A 23,986-nucleotide genomic window follows, 5' to 3' on the forward strand; every position below is an offset into this window, starting at 1 on the left:
TTAGCAACTGCAGAACAACTGAGAAATTCAGTAAGACTGAATGGAATTGAGATGTCCTCCAGCTAGTTAAACATAGAAGAAGCAGGCTAGGAGCCTGACCCCTTAGGACAGCAGCAGTCCCTTGCAGGCAGGCAGGCATCCATTTTTGCCTGGAAGCAGAGGGATGGATGAATGCAGAGAGAGCTCAGAAAAATCTGGAGGCTTGAGATGCCTCCCAAATTCTCTCCCAGTACTCAAGCCTTCTCAGGCCCAGCCAGGCCCTGGCTCTCCTACTTGTTGAAAGGTGTAGCAAGGACTAGGGCAAAAAGGATCCCCCCAGGAGCAGCCCCTCATGGGGGAGGTAGGTGCTAGCTGAACGCTGACTGGGCCCTTTGCTTTGTACTCAGCCTGCTTATTCCCAAACAACAGAAGTGCTGCTCAGCCGCCTGGTCAGCCCCATTATGCTCTTGCCAGAAAGTGCTGAGTCCAGGGGCCACCCTGGCCCCATGACCTCACCCCTCCCGCCCTGGGCCTCATCCTGTGAGGCTCCCTGGGTCCAGAGGCAAGGCCAGGGGATCCAAGCCATTCATAAAGTTACACTGAGCCTCTATCATGCCTGGCACGTAGCCCTAGTATCGAGAAATTCAAGGTTCAAATTGACCACGTTACATTTGGGGGTGGTCTCATTCTCCTTAATGTCTGGTGTGTATGTGTGTTCAGTCGCTAAGTCATGTCTGACTCTTTGAGACCCTTGGCACTGTAGCCCGCTAGGCTTTTCTGTCCGTGGGATCTCCGGGCAAGAATACTGGAGAGGGTTGCCATTTCCTCCTCCAGGGCATCTTCCCAACCCAGGGATCAAACCCACGTCTCTTGCGTCTCCTACATTGGCAGGCAGACTCTACCACTGTACCACCTGGAAAGTCCCTTAATGTCTTTTATCACCTCCAAATCTTAAAGCCCATCCCACTGGGCATTCAGTTATCCCACCTGTTCATGCAATGAGTGTGTGGACTTAGAACAGACTTCATAATCCATGTCCACCATAGATCAATGGTGTACAGAAAATAAGACAGAAAAGTGAAAATGATAGTCGCTCATTTGTGTCCATCTCTTTATGACCTCATGGACTGTAGTCCAACAGGCTCCTCTGTCCATGGAATTCTCAGGCAAGAATACTGGAGTGGGTCGCCATTCCCTTCTCCAGGGGATCTTCCCAACCCAGGGATCGAACCCAGGTCTTCTGCATTACAAGGGGATTCTTTACTGTCTGAGCCACCAGGCGCTGTTAAGATGGAATAGAGAAAAATATTGGGGAAAAAAATGAACAAACATGGTCTTTTCCAAATTCAAAGAAAAAAATTTGTTTTTTGGCCATGGCTTGTAGCTTGCAGGATCTTAGCTCCCCAACCAGGGACCCAGGCCATGGCAGTGAAATCACAGAGTCCCAACCAGCCCCACTGGCTATCAAGAAATTCCCCAAAGGAAATATTTTTTACCTGATAAATATCTCTAAAATCTTTGCTGCTTGTTCCCACTAATATCTGTGAGAAACTGGCACAAGATTCTATCTGATTTGGAACAATCAATAATATAGTTACCATTTACTGATGGCACTGGGTCCCATCACTGCCCTAAATGCCTTCATTTCCCTCCATCTGACAGCAATGGGTCAGGCAGGTTTTATAATCTGACTTAATGTCAGAGAGGCAGGGTTGCCCAGAGGAAAGATTACAGCTTTGGGAGCAGACAGACATACATTCAAGCCGCTGTTGAGTTCCCTAGCCCAGAACTTGGCTCCTCAGAACCTCAATTAACTCATCAGTAAAATGGGTATCATAATGACCTACTTCATGGGGTTGCTGTGAGGATAAAGGAGGCAGTGTCTGGTTAACAGTAAATGCTTCATACGTTGTAGTTATTGTTATTAAAGATGAAGAGGGGAGACCCAAGCTCAGTTTTGGAGAAGGGGATACAAGCTGGTTTGCTCCCTTCATTCCCACTCTTGGAGTGGCTCTGCCCTGACTTTGCTGGAAAGAGTTGGCGGAGGTTATTGGAGCTTGGAGGCCATAACCATCAGGAGGCTAGGGAAGCAGCACCTTCAAACAATGTCAGAGGGGGCATCCTACAGAACTTGGTTAAAAACCATATTCAGATGCTATTTACAAAGCATGGTGGTAGCCCTGAAGGTGGGTGATTCTTTTCTGGCTTCCTTGAACTTAAGATAATTGAGGAAAACGGATGGAGGACAGGCTGGGGATGCTTATAACTCTAGGAAAATTGGATGGATATTTATAAATTGTTTGCACAGTGACCCTCATCGTCCCCCTCACAATATTTTTGTTCATGTGTTTGGACTTTTCAATCAAACATAAATGCTCCATTTTTTCTTCAAAAATTAAAAATTGACTAAAAAAATTGATTCCATCAATTTTCATGGTTCTAACACTTCAATAGGGTGTTCAGTTCAGTTCAGTCGCTCAGTCATGTCCGACTCTTTGCAACCCCATGAACTGCATCACGCCAGGCCTCCCTGTCCATCACCAACTCCCGGAGTCCACCCAAACCCATGTCCATCGAGTAGGTGATGCCATCCAACCATCTCATCCTCTGTTGCCCCCTTCTCCTCCTGCCCTCAATCTTTCCCAGTATCAGGGTCTTTTCAAATGAGTCAGCTCTTCGCATCAGGTGGCCAAAGTACTGGAGTTTCAGCTTGAACATCAATCCTGCCAATGAACACCCAGGACTGATCTCCTTTAGGATGGACTGGTTGGATCTCCTTGCAGTCCCAGGGACTCTCAAGAGTCTTCTCCAACACCACAGTTCAAAAGCATCAGTTCTTTGGCACTCAGCTTTCTTCACAGTCCAACTCTCACATCCATACATGACCACTGGAAATACCATAGCCTTGACTAGATGGACCTTTGTTGGCAAAGTAATGTCTCTGCTTTTTAATATGCTGTCTAGGTTGGTCATAACTTTCCTTCCAAGGAGTAAGCGTCTTTTAATTTCATGGCTGCAATCACCATCTGCAGTGATTTTGGAGCCCAGAAAAATAAAGTCAGCCACTGTTTCCACTGTTTCTCCATCTATTTCCCATGAAGGGATGGGACCGGATGCCATGATCTTAGTTTTCTGAATGTTGAACTTTAAGCCAACTTTTTCACTCTCCTCTTTCACTTTCATTAAGAGGCTCTTTAGTTCCTCTTCACTTTCTGCCATAAGGGTGGTGTCATCTGTGTATCTGAGGTTACTGATATTTCTCCTGGCAATCCTGATTCCAGTTTGTGCTTCCTCCAGCCCAGCGTTTCTCGTGATGTACTCTGCATATAAGTTAAATAAGCAGGGTGACAATATACAGCCTTGACGTACTCCTTTTCCTATTTGGAACCAGTCTGTTGTTCCATGTCCAATTCTAACTGTTGCTTCCTGACCTGCATATAGGTTTCTCAAGAGGCAGGTCAGGTGGTCTGGTATGCCCATCTCTCTCAGAATTTTCCACAGTTTATTGTGATCCACACAGTCAAAGGCTTTGGCATAGTCAATAAAGCAGAAATAGATGTTTTTCTGGAACTCTCTTGCTTTTTCCATGATCCAGTGGATGTTCGCAATTTGCTCTCTGGTGCCTCTGCCTTTTCTAAAACCAGCAAGAACATCTGAAAGTTCACGGTTCCCATATTGCTGAAGCCTGGCTTGGAGAATTTTGAGCATGACTTTACTAGCATGTGAGATGAGTGCAATTGTGCGGTAGTTTGAGAATTCTTTGGCATTGCCTTTCTTTGGGATTGGAATGAAGACTGACCTTTTCCAGTCCTGTGGCCACTGCTGTGTTTTCCAAATTTGCTGGCATATTGAGTGCAGCACATTCACAGCATCGTCTTTCTTCATGGTTCTAACACTTCAATAGGGTGTAAAGCTCCCAAATGGAGATGCTGAGAGTATATGAAGCACAAACACAACACAAGCATATCAGTTGCGGCTGGAACTGGTAAGGACGCTATGTCGGTTTCATCTCTGCCCCCAGAGTCACGTAACCCCGTCACTGGATGTCATTCATTCATTCATTTATTCAGAACATATTTATTGAGCCAAGACTTTTGTTCAAAGCTGAAGATGCAACAGTGAACAAGACAGAGCTCTTACCCTCATAAAGGATGGTGTCTAGAGGAAGAAGCAGATAATTAAGCAATCAGTCTCTTTGTTTTCAAAAATATCCTTGTTTCTATAGAAAATATGTCCACATCGTTCAAAACTTGAAAAATACAGAAAAGTATACTATGAAAAGTTTTATCCTATATCCAAGCGGCAAGTTGTGTCTTGTTTCTGTCCTTGGAGTCCAGTATCTCTGGTTTCTACAGCAGTTTCCAAGCGTACAATAATCCCACACAATTCAACTCCCTGTTGAGTTCTTGAATAATTGATTATTGAAACCTATGCAATAATCAGTAAGTACAGGGTGTCATGAGAGCACTTGACGGGGGTACCTAAGCCCGTCCAGTGGTTAAGGAAACAGAATGAATGAATTAACAAATAAGTGTTTCCCTAAGATCCTCAACTCTGAGGAGGAAGCAAAGGGAAGTTGAGGAAGAACCTCCAGCCATGAACAGCTGGTGCCTTAAGCCCTTGCACAGCCACCAGCCAGCCAGCACCTGCTATGATGCTTAAGGCCACTCTGTCCCTTGCCAGCCATTGATCCAGATGCCACCAGTTAATCACACAGCAGAAACATCCTAGGGTGGCACATTGTGTTAGCATCAGACCTGTCCACTGGAAATGTTCTGTTAAATCTGAAAATGGATTTTTGGTTCTGAGAAAAGAGGGCTCAGACAAACCCAAGTCACAGGATGGAGAGATTCGCAGAGGGATTAAGAGAACTTTCCTAGGAAGAGTTCTTTCCTCTTTCCAAGCTGCTATGAGATTTTTTATAGTATCCGTCACCAGAAAGAGAGTAGGGTGATACATAATAATAAGCCTACAATGTGTCAGGCAGATAGTCTCCTTTTTATGGAGGGAGGGGGGCAGTGTTGAGAGAAGGCTGAAAGACTTGCCTGGTCACCCACCCAGGGGGTTTAGGATTGGAACTCACATACACCAGGCTCAGAGCCCTCCTCACCCACGGCATCTTCCTGCACCTCACAGCAGCTATGAGGCCTGAACAAGACATCATCCCCTTCTACAAGACACCCTCCCCTCCTCCTGGGCAGGCCCTCAAATTACCCCACACTACTCTCAGTAGGAGTCCTGAACTTCCAGGGGGCATTACTTTTACCTGTTAGTGTATCTTGGGTTTGAGAGACTGCTAAGGGCCGAAAGCAGTATACCAATATTAAAACAAACACCAAAAAAATACTTTTTGGCTCCAAATTTTAAAAAGAAAACTGCAAAATTAAAATGAATAAATATTAAAATATAGCACAGCTATAGGGAGCTTCATGTCTACTAGGTGACTATATAATTGAATTCAACTCTTACATAGTTATATTGGGTTGGGCAAAAGCTTCATCTGGGTTTTTCTGTACCATCTTATGGAAAAACTCAAAATTTTTGTCCAATCAATACATATAAATATGATTAATAAAGATTTCCAAGCACATAGTGAGTTATTTGCTTTTCTTTTTTGGTGAACCACTTTTTAAAAAATAGAGTTCAGAATTGTCATAATCCTTAATTTTTAAACATCGACAACAAATGTATACCCCGTATGAGAAGGGAGGTGCATTTTGATGTGCTGATACGACACGAGGTCTTAGGAAGGTCCTCGGGTGGCAAGAGGAACCTGGAGAAGAGTGGGGGACAAGAACTCACACAGACCTGTCCTCACATCCCATCTGCTCTGAGAGCAAGTCCACAGTAGCAGGGCCTGCACTGCCAGCCTGGCCCACAGCAGCGGGGCCTCCCTGGATTTCTGTATCCCAGGTTTAAACAAAGCCCTGGGGGATGCCCGCCCAGCAGGCTGAGCCACCAAAGCTCCGGGATCAGGAGGAACAAAAGCCAAGGGAAAGCAGAGTGCTGACAGGGACAGAGGCCGCTGGCCGCGGGGCTATAAAGAGCAGGAGCCACCAAGGAAGCAGCACCAGATGGAGACCCAGACTGTGCAGCAGGAGCTGGGTGAGTAAGGCCCTGAGGGGTGCTCTGGTCTTTCCTTTCCTCCCCCTGCCCAGGACTGGGGCCCCATCTTCCTGCCTTGTGGTCAGAGCCTCTCACGATGGCTGGAGAAGACTGAGGAACTCTGGGGGGAAGCAGACTTCTCTTGCCACCCCAAAGGAGTCACTTACATGACTGTAACCACTGCCCTAGCCACCATGGCTGGGAGGGGACTTGGGGGCCCCAGGAATGACAGGCTTCTGGGGCATGGAGGGAAGCTGGGGAGGGGGCAGAGGTAGGAAATGCTTGTTCAGAGGTTCAGAATGGAAAGATATATCACAGAGTTTACATGCATCCGTCCCTGGGCCAATACCAGTCAGAGGGAAAAGCCATGAATGGCTGTTTTGAATTAAGAAAACTGATGCACATGTGTCTGTCTTTCTTCCCTCTCTCCCTGTCCCCTCCCCACTGTCCTTCCTTCCTTTACTCTATTATTATCTTTTCTGTCTACCTTGCCTCTTTGAGCCTCAATATCCTCATCTGTAAAATGGGGATAACGATAGGGCTTACCTCATAGGCTCATTGTGAAGATTAAATGTATTCAGGCAGGTAAAGCATAAAGAACAAGACCTGGCACAGAGTGAGCCATGGCTGTGTGTGTGCCAGTCACTCAGTTGTGTCCGACTCTTTGGGACCCCAAGGACTATAGCCCGCCGGGCTCCTCTGGCCATGGAATTTTCCAGGCTGGAGTGGTTAACCGTTCCCTTCTCCAGGGGATCTTCTCGACCCAGGGATCAAACCCAAGTCTCCTGCATGGCAGACGGATTCTTTACCATCTGAGCCACCAGGGAAGCCCTGAGCTGTGGTTAAGTGTTAGCTATTATTATCATCCTCTTTCCTTCCTCACTTTCCTTCAATGAGCCACCTGTCCCACTCCTCCAACCCTCACCATCCCAATATGGGTTCAGTGTGGTCCTCCATCAATCACTCTGGAGACCCAGTTCCTGCTCCTGAGATGTTCACCCAGGACATATTCAGTAGGAACACGGATCAGTGCTGTGATGAGTGCTGGGAAGGAGGTAAGAAAGCAAGTTGCCAGAGACTGGGGAAAGCAGCTAAGTCTCGGGAAGCAAGATCGAGGCTGGGTAGGTCTAGAAGACAGAGAGTCAGGGAGGGAATGGGAGCATGGCCGTGGACAGCTGGTCAGTTTGAGGGCTAGGCAGAGCCAGATAAGAGTGAGAACACGCCTTGGTGATAGGAGGGGTCTGGACCAGATGGTTGCCAAGGGGTTTATATTGGGGTATGTGAGAATGAGGCAAGGCTATTGCAGGTGCCTGGAGGCAGCCAAGAGAATGAGAGCCACGTTTATTAAGTGGTCCTGGTATCTGTGCAGTGCTTTATCTGCATCATTGCTTCTCATCCTTATAATAACTCTGCGCATTGAAGTTTTACTGATGCAAAATGACTGAGGCTCAGCTCGTGAGAGGAAGAGCCTGCACCCCACAAAAGTCTGTTTATTGGACTTCAAGCCTCTTTTAATTTCACCTGTGCCCCCTCATCCCTCACCCCAGAGGCCATGACACTGGTGTGTGTTCTGTCTTCCAGAATCCCTTCCAACCACCAAGATGGCTCAAACTAACCCCATGCCGGGGTCTGTGGGGCCATGGAAGGTAAGCCCCTCTCCATCACATGGAAAATTGAGGAATCCATCAGGGCAGGGGTGTGATACAATCTCAGAGTAGGACCCAGAGCTATGCTTTTCCCTGGGACAGTGACCAGACAGTAAAACATCAGTTTGTAAAGGAAAGGTCCAACCAAAGTCTAGATGCTGTCTCAGGAAGGCTCTCTCAGGATGCTCCTATTTGGACAGAAGGATGATTCTGGAAACACTTGTTGGGTGGCAGATGTTATCTAGTTTTCTAGATCAACTCTTCTCCATACTGCTAGTTATCTTAAAATAGAGCAGCCCAAGTGGATTATGATGTGGAGAAATTGAGGGCCCAGAAATGAGGAGAGACTTGCCATCAGATCCCCAGTCAATGACTGGATCATGGTCTCCTCCTGACCCCAACCTGAACCACTGCCTGAAGTGGCTGGTCCTCAGCCACTGTCTCCCTCAGCACCCTTAACCTCCTCGGTGGATCAACTCTAAGTCTGGTCTAGCCAGGTTCAAAAGTCAATTTCTAGTTCAGGGTATGAAAGGGGTTTATCACAACTCTCCCTTTACACATTAGGTTTCTATAGCAGGTATGGCTGAATAAGCTAAAAGTTAATTCACAGGGAGCCCTTGGAGCTTCCAGAATCCTGGCTTTTGGGCCACACTTATGCAGAAAGCATGTTGGAATGAGTCCACAAATCCTTGGTATGTCCACAGGGCCAGCTATCATCCCCAGCAGATGATTCCTATCAGAAACCTGGCCCCACACCTCATCCCTATGGGCATGTGAACACTGCCAACCAGTGATATTACTTCAAACCCCTTCTTACCCTGTCTACACTGGAAGAGACCTCATCAGGCCTCCTGGGCTGCAGCTAGTGATAAAAAACACTGGGTCAGACACAGGTTAAGATGTTGGCCTGGGCCTCTGTTCTTCCTGGTGGACCACGTTCTAGCTCTATTCTCCCATTTAATCCCCTTTCAGATAACCATCTATGATCAGGAGAACTTCCAGGGCAAGAGAATGGAATTCACCAGCTCCTGCCCAAATGTCTCTGAGCGCAATTTTGACAACGTCCGGTCTCTCAAGGTGGAATGTGGCGCGTGAGTATCAACCTCAGCAGGATCTCAGGCCTCCTATTTCTGATCCCTTCAGACATGCAACCATAAAGATGGAGATCAGAGAAGAGATTCCCCCAGACTCTAATCATTTCTGGGATAGACGTGTCCATACTTAAGTAATCTCAAAAAAATTTTACTACACTTGCAATTCAGAAACTCAAAGCTAGAAGAAACATGAGATTCTTCATGGCTTGGAATTGGATCTGGGGGAGATTAAAGAAATACATATCATGGAGTGGGGCAGTGAAGGTAACCAGTTCTATGCTTCTGGAGCCCATAGGCTTCTGCCTGGGGTTCTCTCAAAACAAGCCACAGGCCCCTTGAGTTTTTCTTGCCTACATAAAAGAGAAAGGAATCTATCAAGCGACAACCTCTTCACAGCTAACTCCCCTTCTACATGTCCCAGAGCAGACACTGTGAGCTAATTTCTCTATATACAAAGGAACTCAACTCCAGAGAGTCATATTAGTTTCTAGCTAGTCTTTCAGGAGTTTCTTGGTGGTGATCAGTTTCCTTGGCAAGGAAGACCCTCTCTTGTTTTGTCTTCCTGCTCTTGGCAGATTAGTTGAGTCCTTGATCATATGAAAACATTTCACTGAGAGTGAAAGCACAAAGGCTAGGTGTAGGCAGAACTGGCTGTGTATGTAGGTAGGCTTCTACAAGTTGCTCACCCCCAACTTAAGAGGTCTTCAATCCTCAAAGTGAAATACTTTAAGGTGTCATCAGTAACTTAGGTCTGGTTGAAAAAGGTCAATCTGAGCTGTTTTAATAAGGGAAAATAAATAAATCAGGCATATAGAGGTCTGCAGGAGAAAGAACACACTAAGTGATAAGGAAACAAAGAGACTTGGTCATCCATATGCTGCTTATTCATCTCTTTGCTTCCTTAGAAAGAAGCCAATAGGTTTGGCTTGAGCCAATGCCATAGTCTGGGGTCACAAAGAGATGGACACGACCGAGTGACTGAACTGAATGCCCTAGTCACTAGATCCTGAACCTGGAGCTCTAAGTAGAGAGTATAGTAACTTGAGAAGAAAGGAGATATAATTTCAGATTGACTTTGCCAGCACTCATTACTCAAGCCAGTGAAGTAGACCTCTTTAGTAGACAATCCCAAAACAAATATATTTACAAACCCGCACAGTTCAACTGCCAGCTCATTCCCCACCTCTTGCGATAAATGTATGACTTTGTATGGCTCTATTGGAACTGGCTATTTTACCCACTGTTAATATCTAAAACAAAGATGCTTTCTCCCTGCGGCCATGTAAGCTCTGAACACCATGGACAAACACCATTACTTGTCTTTGGCAGCTGGGTTGGTTATGAGCATACCAGCTTCTGTGGGCAACAGTTTGTCCTGGAGAGAGGAGAGTACCCTCGCTGGGATGCCTGGAGCGGGAGTAATGCCTATCACATCGAGCGCCTCATGTCCTTCCGCCCCATCTGTTCAGCTGTGAGTCCTTGAGATTTTCATTTCTGTGCATGTGGGGGATGGATAAGAGAGGGTGCATATGGACTGACTTATTTCCCATCAGTTGGTTATGCTGAAATGTGGTAGGAAGAAGATAAAAGTATAAAGAGAAAAACACAAGTCTGTCATTTTATATTTTTTTCTCCTAGATATTTTCATTAAGCCAAAAGGGCGGGCCTTTCCTGGGGGCTCAGACAGTAAAGAATTCGCCTGTCAACGCAGGCCCTGGGTCGGGAAGAGCCTCTGGAGAAGGAAATGGCAGCCCATTCCAGGGTTCTTGCCTGGTAAAATTCCATGGACAGAGGAGCCTGGCAGGCTACAGTCCATGTGGTCACAAAGAGCTGGACACAACTTAATGACTAAACAACAAAGGGCCTTCTTAGAGGTGGCAGGAAGCGGATACTCAGATCTTCAAAAGTGCAGTAGGACAATTAGAGCACTTGGCATGTAGTAAATCCTTGAACAGTTAAATTTCAGTCTATATACTATTTTACCTAGAAACAGGGAAAAGGTGAAGTAACCCTTTAGTATGTGGGATGACTGAAGAAATAGGCAAGACTTCCAGTGCCTCTTATCTTTGATTCATAACTTTCTTGTCTCTAACACTAAAGTGAAGTTGCTCAGTCATGTCTGACTCTTTGCAACCCCATGGACTGTAGTCTACCAGGCTCCTCCATCCATGGGATTTTCCAGGCAAGAATACTGGAGTGGGTTGTCATTTCTTTCTCCAGATCTTCCCAACCCAGGGATTGAACCTTGGGTTCAATTGAACGCATTGTAGGCAGACGCTTTATGGTTTGAGCCACCAGGGAAGTCATACACTAAGCATTACTCAATTATGCATCAGAACGGGATGCTTCTCCTCTGTGGAGAACTCAAGCACAAGCAGGGTGATCTTCAGGGGTGTGCTGAAAAATGATCCCTATATTGGGAATAAGACTGGGCTAAAACCTTTTCAAATACTCATCTGTATCATGTGATTTTTCTCATGATTTTAGTTAACGATCTCATCTTAAAGTCCTACCAAAATTCAAGCAGTGGAGATGCTAAACAGCTCTACAACTAAAAAGTATTTCCCTATCTGGATGTGTTTTCAACTCCCCATTCCCCCCCCACCAAATGTATACTTTACACATAGTAAAATACACAAATTCTAACTGTACATTCTTATATGGGTTTTGAAAAATATCCATACCCACATAACACCCTGATCAGATACAGAACAATTCCATTGCCTCGTAAAATTACCTGGTGTCCCTTTCCAATTGCTCCTTTCCACTATCACTAGGGCTAATTTTGCCCGTTTCTGAACTTCATAAAGGTTAATCTCTGCCTTCTCGATGCTTGCGTACTCATGTCCCCTACCAGACACTTCCGTTTTTTCCAATGCTGTACGCATGTACCCACCCCACCCCCAACACACACACACAGACCTTACTTTTCCTCTCAACTTGTAGAACCTTTTCCACATTGGTATTAATCCTTGGTTGGCTGTCTCAAATACATTTTCCTGCTGTCATATTTTCTTTCACTGGTCTCTCGTGGTTCCAAACTATAACAGTTATTTGTACATTTTTAATGTCATAGTATTAAACTGGATTAAACAGGATTATGGGTAGTTTTTTAGATCTCTGTACTGCATGAAATATTTGTACATGTACTTCCTTCTGTAAACCAGGGGCATTCTGAGTTTGACAAATGTGGTAAAGAATTATGATGACAAGCCTTAACACTGGTGCTAAACTGAAAAAACTTCTGCATTACAGAATCATAAGGAGTCTAAGATTACCATTTTTGAGAAAGAAAATTTCATTGGACGCCAATGGGAAATCTGTGACGACTACCCCTCCTTGCAAGCCATGGGTTGGCTCAACAACGAAGTTGGCTCCATGAAGATACAATGTGGAGCGTAAGTGTAAAAAACAGGATTGGAGCACATTTCAAAAACTCTCGCAGTTGCAAACCTTATGAATATTAATATACCAAAATGGTCATGTCTTATCTGAATTCACACATTGATATCCCATTGGTATGACTGTCACATTCTAGTTGTTAAAACTCCGAATCTCAAGTTTTTGGTACCACTATCACTTAACCTCAGCTTTTTCTCCCCCAATCATTCCAGTATGGAAGGACTTACATTGACTACTCTCATACCTCTTTTCCACAGCTTTCAGCTGGTTGTAGGCACCTGTTCATACATGCTGCCTGGTATATTTAAGATTGCTATTAATTTTTAAACCTAAAAGCATTCCATACCATTGTGTTAGGGAAACCAGAGGCTCGGGTTTGGGGGTTGTTTACCAGGTCTCTAGCTAGTTTTAATAATCTGATATCCTCTGGGTTTTCCAGCTGGGTTTGCTACCAGTATCCTGGGTACCGTGGCTATCAGTATATCTTGGAATGTGACCATCATGGAGGAGACTACAAACACTGGAGAGAGTGGGGTTCTCATGCCCAGACTTCCCAGATTCAATCCATTCGCCGTATCCAACAGTAGTGGATTAAAAGCTCCAAGTAAGAATTCCTTAAGAATGAGACCTTCCTAAACAATCTAGAATATATGTTCTACTGATATTGCTTCCAAATGTTAGCTGCTGAAATCCACAATAAATGTCATTAAAAAAAAAAAAATCCAACAACTTTGTAGACTGAATGCTTTATAGAAAACACATTTACATGGCTAAGAATCTTTAAAGACAAGCTTCCATAAAACCCCAAGTTCCCTTTGGTGTCCTTCCAAGTAAGTCACTTACCAGACCAAGGACGATGATCCTCTATTTCAAAGAACATTAAAGCATATAACCCAAATCTATCAGTTTATACAGTGACAAACACACTTTTGGTAATTGTTTTTGCATCTTTTCTTTTTTTCTCCTTACCCCCATTCTAACACTGATGTTAGCACTGCTTTTTTTTCACCTGTGACAGATCATTGCTAAACAAACTTAGGAAGCTTCTCTAATTGTCATATTGTTTAGCTCAATTTTGGCTTATTTCAACTGTAATAACATAGGCTCGGTGTCATGACAAAACACAGCATAGCTTTTCTCACACAGGTGATTTTTCCATACATATGCCAATTCTAAGCACCTTAATAACATGATTAGGAAAAAGAAAATCTATGACTTATGACCATGCTATATTTAAGCCTTAAATTATTTGTACATTTGACCCATTTGAAAAATATTACCAATGTCACATCTTACCTTAGTGCTCAGATTTTTTTGAATTAAAGCACACAAAAGATGATAACACAAACACCTTGGAAACTTTAAAATTTTTTATTCAACAATGTACACTTATTGTCTCTTAATTTGATCTACAAATTTCTCAAGTTTTTGTTTTTTTCTGATAAAATAAGTCAATCTGGGTATGGATGTAGAGTGCTTGTAATTTATATTTTTAAAACACTGAACATGAAGTAAGACATCAATAAAGGAAGATCATCACGTAACTGACACTTCCTCAGAATCCATGACATCAGAAACAGCTATGGCAAATACCTAAGCATTTAGCAAAAGAGGAACTCTCTGGCCACTGTTCTTATATCTAGAAAAGGCCTATCTTTTTGACTGGGCAAAAGAAACACTCAAAGAACATTTTTTAAGTTGGGAGACAGAAGGAAAAAATCCTCTCACATAATTGTAGCCCACTAATTGTCCTTTCCCCCAGATTAAGAGCAACAGCTCCTAAGTGCTAATGCACACAAGACGCAGAAATTACTTCGCTCCTCCAACACATTCCAAGGCTGAGCACGTGAACTACTGACAGATGCTGAGGAGTAGCCATAACCATCAAAGATGATGCTATACTCCTCCTGCATTCATGCCTTTTAAGGCCATGCATTATGGGCCACCTTTTGCATTCTGACTAGTAGACTTCATTTTTAACTGTCACTTCCAGGGAAGACACAGAAGGGTGGGCTTGCGGTGTTTTCAGTCAACAACATACATTAAAAGCACACTTGATAGAGAAGGTAATCCTCTTCTATACATAGGAAAAACATAAAACGGAAATATTTCTTTTATATCTAGGAGCAAGGGGGAAATACCATTAGTATTATCTCTACTTAAACATATTAGCCTCTTCTATGAAGGTCTGGGAGAAAATACAAAACAATCTTTTAAAAGATGATTTGACAAAACCTGGCCAGTACATCTACACAATCCTTTAAGTACACAAACATGTGAAGTAAAGCTATTTAGTACATGCAGACTGCAGCAATGAAATCAAATCAGCTCAATTTCTAAACTTGTTCTAATCAGCTTGGGCAGTTTTAAAGAGATACACATTAACTTGTGCTTTGATCTTTAAACAACTGAATGATTCTAAATCTCAAGTCAATCATTCAGTAAACCAAATTTATGTTAAAGCAAAGGTAAAAAGCTCATCCTACCTTTAAACCAGGTTTAAGACATAAAACTGTCACAAAACTCCATGTGGCAAAGGTCCTTCCTTCATTTCAGTTTCAACCATTTTTCATTTCTATTTGATCAAATAAACCAAAATTTCATTGCAGTATCCAATAGTTTGTAAAGCTGATAAAACTGCCCTGTTTAAAAAAAAAAAAAGCCCTTTAGCAGACACGAGTCAAGCTCTCATTTTAAAACTATGTTATTAAAATTTTCTCTTCTAGTTCCAATGATGAACTAGCCCAGAACTCTAACTTTGAGTCATGATTCTACAGATGGTAAAGCTAAGAGCAGCAAAGTAATAAGGATAGGTCACTTTTGGTAATGACACACAAATTAAACTTTCAAAACATGTGCATAGCTTTATTCATCTACTTAGATCTAACCTTTTCATGGAGCTTCGGCAAAATTCGAGTGTGCAAAATGCATTTCTAAAACGTAATGCAAGCAAAGCTTTTCACATTTACACTGGCAGAAAATACAGAGAAACTAACAAGCCACAGTAGGGAGAGTTCAGATCTTTTCTTTTTTTAATAACAAGAATTGCACAGTTTATTATTTTGAGACAATTGTTGCAGACATAAATATTTAAAATTTTCTAAGCAAGGTGCTTAACAATAAAAAATTTTAAAGTTGGAAAGAGCCAATAACTTGGATCATAGCTCACATAGAATTCCAAATTAAAGTGGACTCTTTATCTCCCTAGATTTTGCAAACAATGCTTTTTATAACACTTTATAACACTAAAGGAAACAGCAAGCTGAAACTTTTTTTCAAAGCACACAAGAAGTGGTGTCATCACATTACTTGAAGAAGGTGCTGAGCGGGCAGGGAAGGGAAGAAGTCTCTTTACTATTTCCCACTACAGAACAGCCACTAACGGACTAAAAACAAATGAAAAAAGAAAAAGAACCACCAAAAAAGTAACTTAAATCACTTCCCAGTTTTATAAAACAGTTCCAGTTTGTGACAAGATCTATAACTTGAAACAGAGAGCACCAGTTGGGCGACAGAATGAACGTCTCATACTGCATAAAAATTAGTGAGGTGGTTAAGAACCATCAACTATCTCAGGCATTGTAACATGGCCTTTCCAATTTTTTTTTTAAATATACATGCAAGGCACATTGATATAAAAATAGATCTCTGGCCAACAAATATATTAAATAAGCAAATTAAAATTTTGGCTTTGCAATATTGGCAACATCAAAATATAATCAGATAGCTTTGGACCACGTATCTTTCTCATATTCCTCCACCCCATTTGGTGTTTTTCCTCCATCATAATTGGGTTCAATCTCCTTCAAGTATGTGCTTGAGAAATTACTTTTCCTCATGTCAAGTAGCATAAAGTTTATCTTTGCTAAGTAAAAATACACTAGAGAAGCAGAATAGTTGGTTTTGACTGATCTGATTAAACTAAATTGGACTGGCTTGGGGCAATATTACTTCTTCGTATACAAACAAAACTAACTCCCCAGTATATATAGTAGACAACTGTTTTCTTTCTAAAGGATCAGCAACAGACCAATACTACAATTTCCTTTAAGCCATTCTTCCCAACTTCTCTTTTTGAGGCAGAGGGAATAATAGAAGCAAAATTACAAGATTTTCAGTAGTAGAAGACATTTTAAGGCCAAAATGTGTAATACTAACAGAATTTGTATTTACCTAAGTTAATATCCTTCACAGGCCAATACCATAAAAATCTTTTTGTACTGATCTCCTCCCAAAGGGAATTTTTAAATCCAATCACTTTTGCTAGTGGCTGTGCTACAGGAAAGGTATCAAAGCAACCTATAAAGGTATGGTATATAGTCACGTAAAAAGTGCATCACATTCTTGATTTTTCAGTTTCTCATAGCAGCAGCAGGATTATTCCAAGACAGAAAATAGTTGTATTTTCATCCTAAAATGCAACAATACCTAATGAAATGTATTCAATATCATGAAAGGATCCTCCTCCATGGAGGATAAATGAAAGATTAATAAGACAAACAGGGGCAAACTAAAGGCATTCATTCATATTTACATATTAAAACCACTTTTGTTCATACCAAATCTTTACACCAAGCAAAAGTAATATTTAAGGATAAAGCAGACATTACTAAAGCAGTATCCATTTTTGGAGCCTAGTTCAGCACCTGAGGAGATTATATATGGAAAGCTATAATTTACCTCAAGTTTGTTTGTTGATCTTTAGAATAAAATTTCAATATGCAATCAAAGTGAAACTGGACTGGAAAATAAATGTTTGCAGCTATTTTAATAAGGCTGTAGAAAAGGGATACTGCGGTATTATAAAATGGCTTTAGAACTCTGGACATAAACAACTTTATAGCGATGTATGAATCAGCAATCCCATTTGTGAGGATGGCTGTTTCATACATTTCTAGCCCGGAATTGCTATTTGACTCTCTCAGTGAAGCAAAAGCAACATACCATTTATACCTCACTGGGTGTTTTTGTTGTGCAGACAATTTAAAACTTCTATTTGTAAGCTCCTTCTTGAGTAGCAGAATGGTGTGAAATTTAATTAAAACCCAGTTAACTTTGAGTGATGTGAAATTTTGCTTTTGAATAAAGCCAATGACTGACTCATCCTTCTTTAATCCAACCCATGGTGGTCCTTGTTCTCACATCTGAACAGACTGATGTATATTTTTTAAAAAACATTTTAAGATAATTAGAAGCAGAAGCCCAACTTTCTCACTATAAAAGAATCCTGGTGCTCTGTCCATTAGTTAATGAAAATAACATCCTTACTAAAAACTAATACCCTAATGCATCTCTGCAAACATAAAGCAGCTTTTCTCCTAGTCTTATCTTCTGGCCCCTCCCTTTAAACAAGGAATACTTTGGGTGGGGGTGAAGATGAGCAAATTCTACCCTTAAAAATTCAACAGTAAAATTATGGGTAGGACTACTGAAAGACACTGCCTGATCAGAATCTACAACTGGTGCAGCATTAACGAACCTGATCATAATATGTATTTGTCCCACTATAGTCTGTTGCACAGTTAGCACAGGTACAAGAGGGATCATGTGTTATTTGAGGATATGGCCCAGTGATAGAACTATACTCATAATCCTTGGAAACTGTGGACTTTCAATCTATTTCTAGAACTTGAGGAAGAAAGTCTTGAAACGATGATTCCTCCTTAGAGGAGTTTAAAATCAAACAACATTCTCTTCCAAATTTCCTTGACTGTGGCCATTTGGTACATCACAAATTTCACACTAAATGGCTTTTTTGTATTTAAAAAAGTTTACAGCAAAAAATAAACCATTAGATGCCTCCAGTTGGGTTAGCAACAAGCCTAACAACCAAGCACGAAACTACTGCTGCTATGTAATGTTTTGTGAAGAAACATTTTGTATTGTGGACAACACTCATAATTGAGGTTTGCCATATTTCCCCTAGAAACTGTTATTTGAAAAAACAATGCAGCACTTTTTTCCTTTATAAAGTTTTTGTCAAGATTCTGTGATTAGGAAAGCAGATGATTAAGGAAAACAGCAAAATTCTAAACCTCTCCAGCCATTTATTTCAAGAAAAAACAAACTGGCATTAACAAATTCCTAGTTATTGTCTATCCCCTCCTAGAAAGTAGAGGAGGAAGTGCTAACTATAGATGCTGTAAATACACTGTATGTGAAAGCTCATTACTAAAGTCAGAGTAAAGGCTATGGAATTAATTTCAGTTCATTAAAGTGGGATGAACGAAGAGAAAGATAAATACACCCTGTCTTTTGAGGGGAAGGGGAATTATTCAAGACATCTACGAGAGTGGTATGTGACGCAGACACCTACAATCAAGACAGATTTTAAAGAAATCTTCACCCATAATTAGTATCTTCATAGCTATTAAAAAAATAGGTCATGATTTCATTCTTAGTGCCATTTTTCAAATACTACCCTTTTAAGGATTAAAACCACCTGACTTTATTCTGTGTAATGAAAACAAATGGCACAAAATAAATACAAGTTCATTCTCTGAATACTAATATAATGTCTTACACACATTCACTTACTAATTTTTAATATTTCCTTCTCTCATACACACACAAGCACTCAACAAACACAGACACACACCTTTTCAGTCTTTATAATGGAGGGATGTTAAAAATCCCCTCTAGACTGTATTTGGTTTATGCTACAGTACTAATACTCTGAGTTGAAGAAAAATTCTTTATACCGAACAATAACACATCAACGTTAAATGTGCTAAATTAATCACAGCTGAAGTTTAGAAGCTTACACAAAATAATCAGGAAACAGATCAACTTTTAAGATTTTTTTTTTTTTTAATAAGTGCTCTGTAAGGAATTGTGTGAGGACCTAAGAAGACAGACTTCGACAAGTAGAGTTAAGTGTTACCAAACAGCACAAAGGAGATATGTCCCAAAGTCCTGCTTGTACCTAGGCAAGTAAGTCCATTAACCCAATGCCCCCAAAATACTGACAGTTAATATGATGGGGCACGAGGGTTCCAGAAGGTAAAGAGACATCCCTAACTCTATACCTCTAACCATATAATCAAGGAAATTTCAGTGGGGGAAATCAAAGTGAAATGTTGCATTGTTTCATTTAGAAGTGAGACTCAAAAACCTTTGGACAAACATAGAGAAGGGATACATTCTCTTTTTGGCTTCTCTAAACAGGGAGGCTTGAGGGATACGGAAGAGAAGTAGGAAAGCAAACAGCTTGTCAAAGACATTTTAACGTTAAGCGTTGCTTCTAAATTAAAATTTCAGATGGGGGCTGTTTTTCTAATTCCTTTTAAAATATATATTCATTCAACCTCTGTATATCACAAACCCAGAAAGTTTCTTGTGAGTTGTGAGACAGAAGAGCTTTCAAATACCAGGCAAGCAAAATGGATGTTTAAAAAAAAAGGGGGGGAGGGATGAGGACAAGAAGAGAGGAGAGAATCTGGCCCTAAGGCGACAAGTGGTTACACAAGGCAATTGAACACACAGCAGAACTTTAAAACCTATAAAACAAACTGGAGCCTTTTTTTTTTTCCTTTAATCAACCTTGTATCTTTTTTTTTAACCTTTTGAAAATTTTTATTTAAAAAAAAAAAAAAACACAAAACACAGACTTCTTTCACTTCAGTATGTGGTATGATGCATTTTCCAGTTTGTTCAATGCTTTAAAGCTCAAGGATGCCTCTGCTTTCAATTGTACATGGGCCTGAAGCATCCTAGCTTTTGGCAAGCAGGCAGGAGACTCAACAAAAATTAAAATAGAACAAGGCAGACTAAATGCAGGGCACATCTGTAAACATATTATACATTTGAAAATTACAATATCCGTAAAAGTGATACAGTTTACAGGTGAAATGAAACTATCTGGAACTGGCCTACCACAAGTTTCTGAACCTGGACTGATACAATAAGTTATCTTATATATATATATATATTATGTATAAAAGTTTTGTTTACATCAAGTGGAATTGGCAATCCATGCTTATACTTTTAAAATCTAAGCAGGGCAGAAATCCAGACTATAAAGATATTTTCTCTACTCTATGCTGAGTCCAACAGCTTCTTTCACAAACTACTTGTTAAAAGCCTCAAATAAAGAAACAAAACAAGAAAACTCATCCATACTACAGTCGCTCAAAACTGGACATTTCTTAAGCAAAAGGGCTGAGCAAAAGTAGCTACTTCCTCCCCAAATAACCCTGGGGATCCAGTCTACTTTTATTAGAAGACTACATCTCTCTGTGTAAATACCCTGCTATTTTAACCTGTATTTGACATACATGGATATACTAATTTCTGTGTTTGTGTGTGTGTGAGACGCGATGCTATGTCCGGCCAGAGAACTTGTTTTTATGCCACTAACATCACCCAACCTTAAAATGGACCCTTAGTTTCTGCACACACACAAAAATTTATTTTAGCATGCTATATACAAGCTGCAGTGCAACAGGATGGTAATGTGATAAGACAGGGCTGATGCTCTTCTCTGCCCAAAAGAAAAGTTCCAGAATTTCACATTATTTTCCTTAAAAAAAAAAAAAAAAAAAACCCATTTGCTCTAGTAATAAAATATATTTATTAAGATATAATTAGAAGCTAATAAGCTCAGAAGTATAGTTTGCATGAAAACACACCTTCTATAGGCAAGGTTTATTACCTCCTCACTGGCTAAAAACATGAAGTTTTAGTTTTCATGGACTTTTTTCTTCCCCTTTTAGATTTCTGAGAAATTAAAGAGAATTTACAGAAAGGTACAGAAGTTTCTCTTCAGATGTTTGATGAAAAACAAGAAAAAGAGCACATTTAGTGTTAGTGACAGAAAGCACGTCTGGAGCACCTACTGTTGAAAAGCAGAATGCATTTTTGCTCCCACTTACACAGTTACATTAAAACATGGGCACAGGAGGATTTTTCCAGATTAAACATCTAAAGCCAATTGTTTGTTCTGTAACTTTTGTTTAAATGACACCCATGAAGTTTTTACTTATTAAAGTCCAATATGTAACCAAAGCCAAGTGAAACTATGTACCACCAACTATTTCAGAACTGTAGAACTTCAATGCCCTCCCCTATCCCCCCACCCCACAAAAAAATAAAAAGAAACAAAGAAAATATTTCCCAACACCCCACAGAGGCTGCTTAACTCCTGGCAAGACATGCAAATCATATTCGCTAAAAAAAAAAAAAAAAAAAAAAAAAAAACAGATCCCTGCAAACTTCAAGGCATTTTATCCAGCATTCTCGCAGGGTTCAAAGTATAACCAAAAGATCAAGGGAGGAGTGGGGGAAAATGTTGAATCATTCTGGGTTCCCCGTGATTAGTGTATCACTTTAGTCACAGAACAAGATACAGAGATCTTTTAAAGTGGATTTGCCTTTCCAGTGGGTCATTTGTTGCCCAAGGTGATGACAGCAGGAACTTTAGAACCACGCTTGTTAATAAGTCCATATTCATTAATCACTTGCATTCACACTTAAAAACAAAAACTAAAAACAAAACAAAACAAAACTATTCAGTACCGGAGATTAAATAACCATGTGTAGTCTCTTGAAATAAATTTGTTTCCTTAAGAAGTCTAATTACTTTCAGTTGCCTTTTTTTAAATAACTATATATATATAATGTATATATATATATATTTGTATATATTATCCTGTGATTCTACTTATGGTTCCTCTGCTGCGTTGAAGATCTAGGAGCATAAAAGCCTTGTGTCCCCCATGAACGGTGGCTCTAATGCTGCAGAAAGATTACAAATAGGCAGTCTGGTCCTTCATTGATCTGGACTATCCATGGCTTCATTGTAAGTGATTATCCTTTTGGGATCTGGAGGGAAGGTTAAAACAAACACATAAATAAAAACAAAGTCTGAAATTCCCAAATACCCATGTACAAAAAATAAATCCCAATAATCATCATGTAAACTGCCCTCTTTTATGAAAACACAATTTAAAGACCACTTTACTTTGTAATACTCTTTGTATTAACACACGTGTGACCCACTTTTCCTCAACCCATTTCAATGGATTCCCAGGAACAAGGTCCTCTTGCCGGTGAGGGAGACCTCATATTAGAGGGTTGAGTTCAGTTAACCAGGACAATGTTCTTCTACTGACTATAAAAGCAGCGCATTTGAAAAAAGCAGACAAAATTTAAGTCGTCAATAATCCAATACTTTAAATAAAAACTCATATTCATTTTCTTTTGTTCCTGGCAAACTGAAGTCAAAATTTATTTTAAGCAATGCGGACTGTCTAGTAAAGAACTGTTCAAGTTAACACCTAACACCAAAACCTTCAGGTTAACTTAAGTCTGGCAGAACTATCACTTCAGTTTTAATTATGACTTATTTCTTCCCCCTAACTTCCCACAGTACCTCCAGACTTTATTCTCAGCAACAGCAAAAACCTGTGGATATCCTGGGCTCAAGTAAAAAACAGTCAGAATGTGTTTGGCTAAACATTCCAGCGTTAAATTCCCGTTATTTATCTGAATGCCCCCCTCTTATGGAGAGCAAAGATTGCATTACATACTACATATATCTATCCTAAGAACTTTTAATCATACACATGCTTTAGTAAAAAAAAAATAGGAAACCAATAAAACTTGCTATCTAACAGAAAAGTATAAAGGCCTGAAAATAATATCAAAAAACTCAAGCTCACCTCAGGCTAAGAATCAATCTAATTTTGTCCAGAAACAATATCCTTTCTAGAACTCCAAGGGACATACACTAGCAACTTGCTGTGAAGATAATATTCATTCTTAATAGTTAATAACGATTTTAAAGTGAAAAACAGGTAGGTTTACTTTTGCAGAGTATATTTTATAGACTACGTGTTTAAATTTGTGTTTGAATAAAAAGGTACACAGAGAGCAACACAAAATAATTTAAGAACTTGTTAGTTATTTTCAGGCCACAGCTGTGTTAGACAAAAAATATCTGGACTAAGAATAAGAAAGAGCAATGTTGGAAAATCAGGGAAACTTACTTTGTAGTCTGGACACTTTAGTTTACACTCTAGTTTACATAGCTTACATAGTAACCACTCTGCGCCTCAGTTTCCTAATATGTAATAAGAAAATAGAATTTCTAATGTCTCTCAAGTTCTGAAAATCTAGGACTTTCACATTCGTCTGAAATTCACTTATTTCAACCAGCAAAGTAGGTGGAAAGTGGGATCCAATCAATTCAGTTACAGAGCTCTGAAAGCCAAAACCTATCAATATTAACCTATCAGTGTTAGTGACTAACTCTCTAAACTAAAACTCACTTCTGTTTCACGGATCCCACGACAAATATATTTTATTATATTTGGACAGAAGGTACTCAGTAATTAGGACAACCAATTTCAGTTTAAGAACTCCAACACAGATAAACATTGGCCATAAGTGGAAACATTTATTTATGTTGGTTTTCTAGATTTAAAAAAATTTTTTTGGTCTGTCTTACCTTCACATTCAGGGAGGAAAAATATTCACATTCTTTACACAGCAGGTAAAAACTACACTCACATACATTCTTTTCACTTACAGTATTACCCTGTCTTTAGCAGTCCTGGTTATTGTCCTTTGATTGTAGCTATTATTAAATAACTTATATTAAATAAGTCTAGTTATTTGGTGGGCCACTATTCATGTTACTCCCACACAAAAATAATGTACTGTAACTACTGATTAGTACTAACATTTTAGGTAACCTAACCATTCTTACCTTGCTTCTGCAAATTCCAAACAGATTCCATTTCTGCAAAGAAGGAAAAA

The 23,986-nt window shown here is 40.4% G+C and overlaps 2 protein-coding genes across 2 annotated transcripts in view; one reads left to right on the forward strand and one right to left on the reverse strand.

Moving 5' to 3' along the window:
• Positions 1 to 7,670: 7,670 nt before the first annotated feature.
• On the forward strand, positions 7,671 to 12,813 carry CRYBA1 (crystallin beta A1). Its single transcript, XM_055402496.2, has 5 exons — positions 7,671 to 7,730; positions 8,703 to 8,821; positions 10,154 to 10,295; positions 12,080 to 12,222; positions 12,666 to 12,813. Exons 1-5 carry the CDS (start codon positions 7,686 to 7,688, stop codon positions 12,811 to 12,813), a joined length of 597 nt encoding a protein of 198 aa, XP_055258471.2. The 5' UTR covers positions 7,671 to 7,685.
• A 765-nt stretch (positions 12,814 to 13,578) lies between these two features.
• The window catches only part of NUFIP2 (nuclear FMR1 interacting protein 2), a 28,547-nt gene continuing 18,139 nt past the window's right edge, over positions 13,579 to 23,986 (reverse strand). The window contains exons 3-4 of the mRNA XM_055402484.2: positions 23,937 to 23,969; positions 13,579 to 22,048 (exon numbers count right to left, since the gene is read on the reverse strand). Coding sequence (XP_055258459.2) covers positions 21,996 to 22,048; positions 23,937 to 23,969 — 86 coding nt within the window. The 3' untranslated portion in view covers positions 13,579 to 21,995. The remainder of the gene's footprint in view (positions 22,049 to 23,936; positions 23,970 to 23,986) is intronic.

Source organism: Moschus berezovskii, chromosome 20 (genome assembly GCF_049115385.1).
Source record: "Moschus berezovskii isolate FMDL1 chromosome 20, NW_MosBer_1.0, whole genome shotgun sequence".
Classification (NCBI taxonomy): Eukaryota; Metazoa; Chordata; class Mammalia; order Artiodactyla; family Moschidae; genus Moschus; species Moschus berezovskii.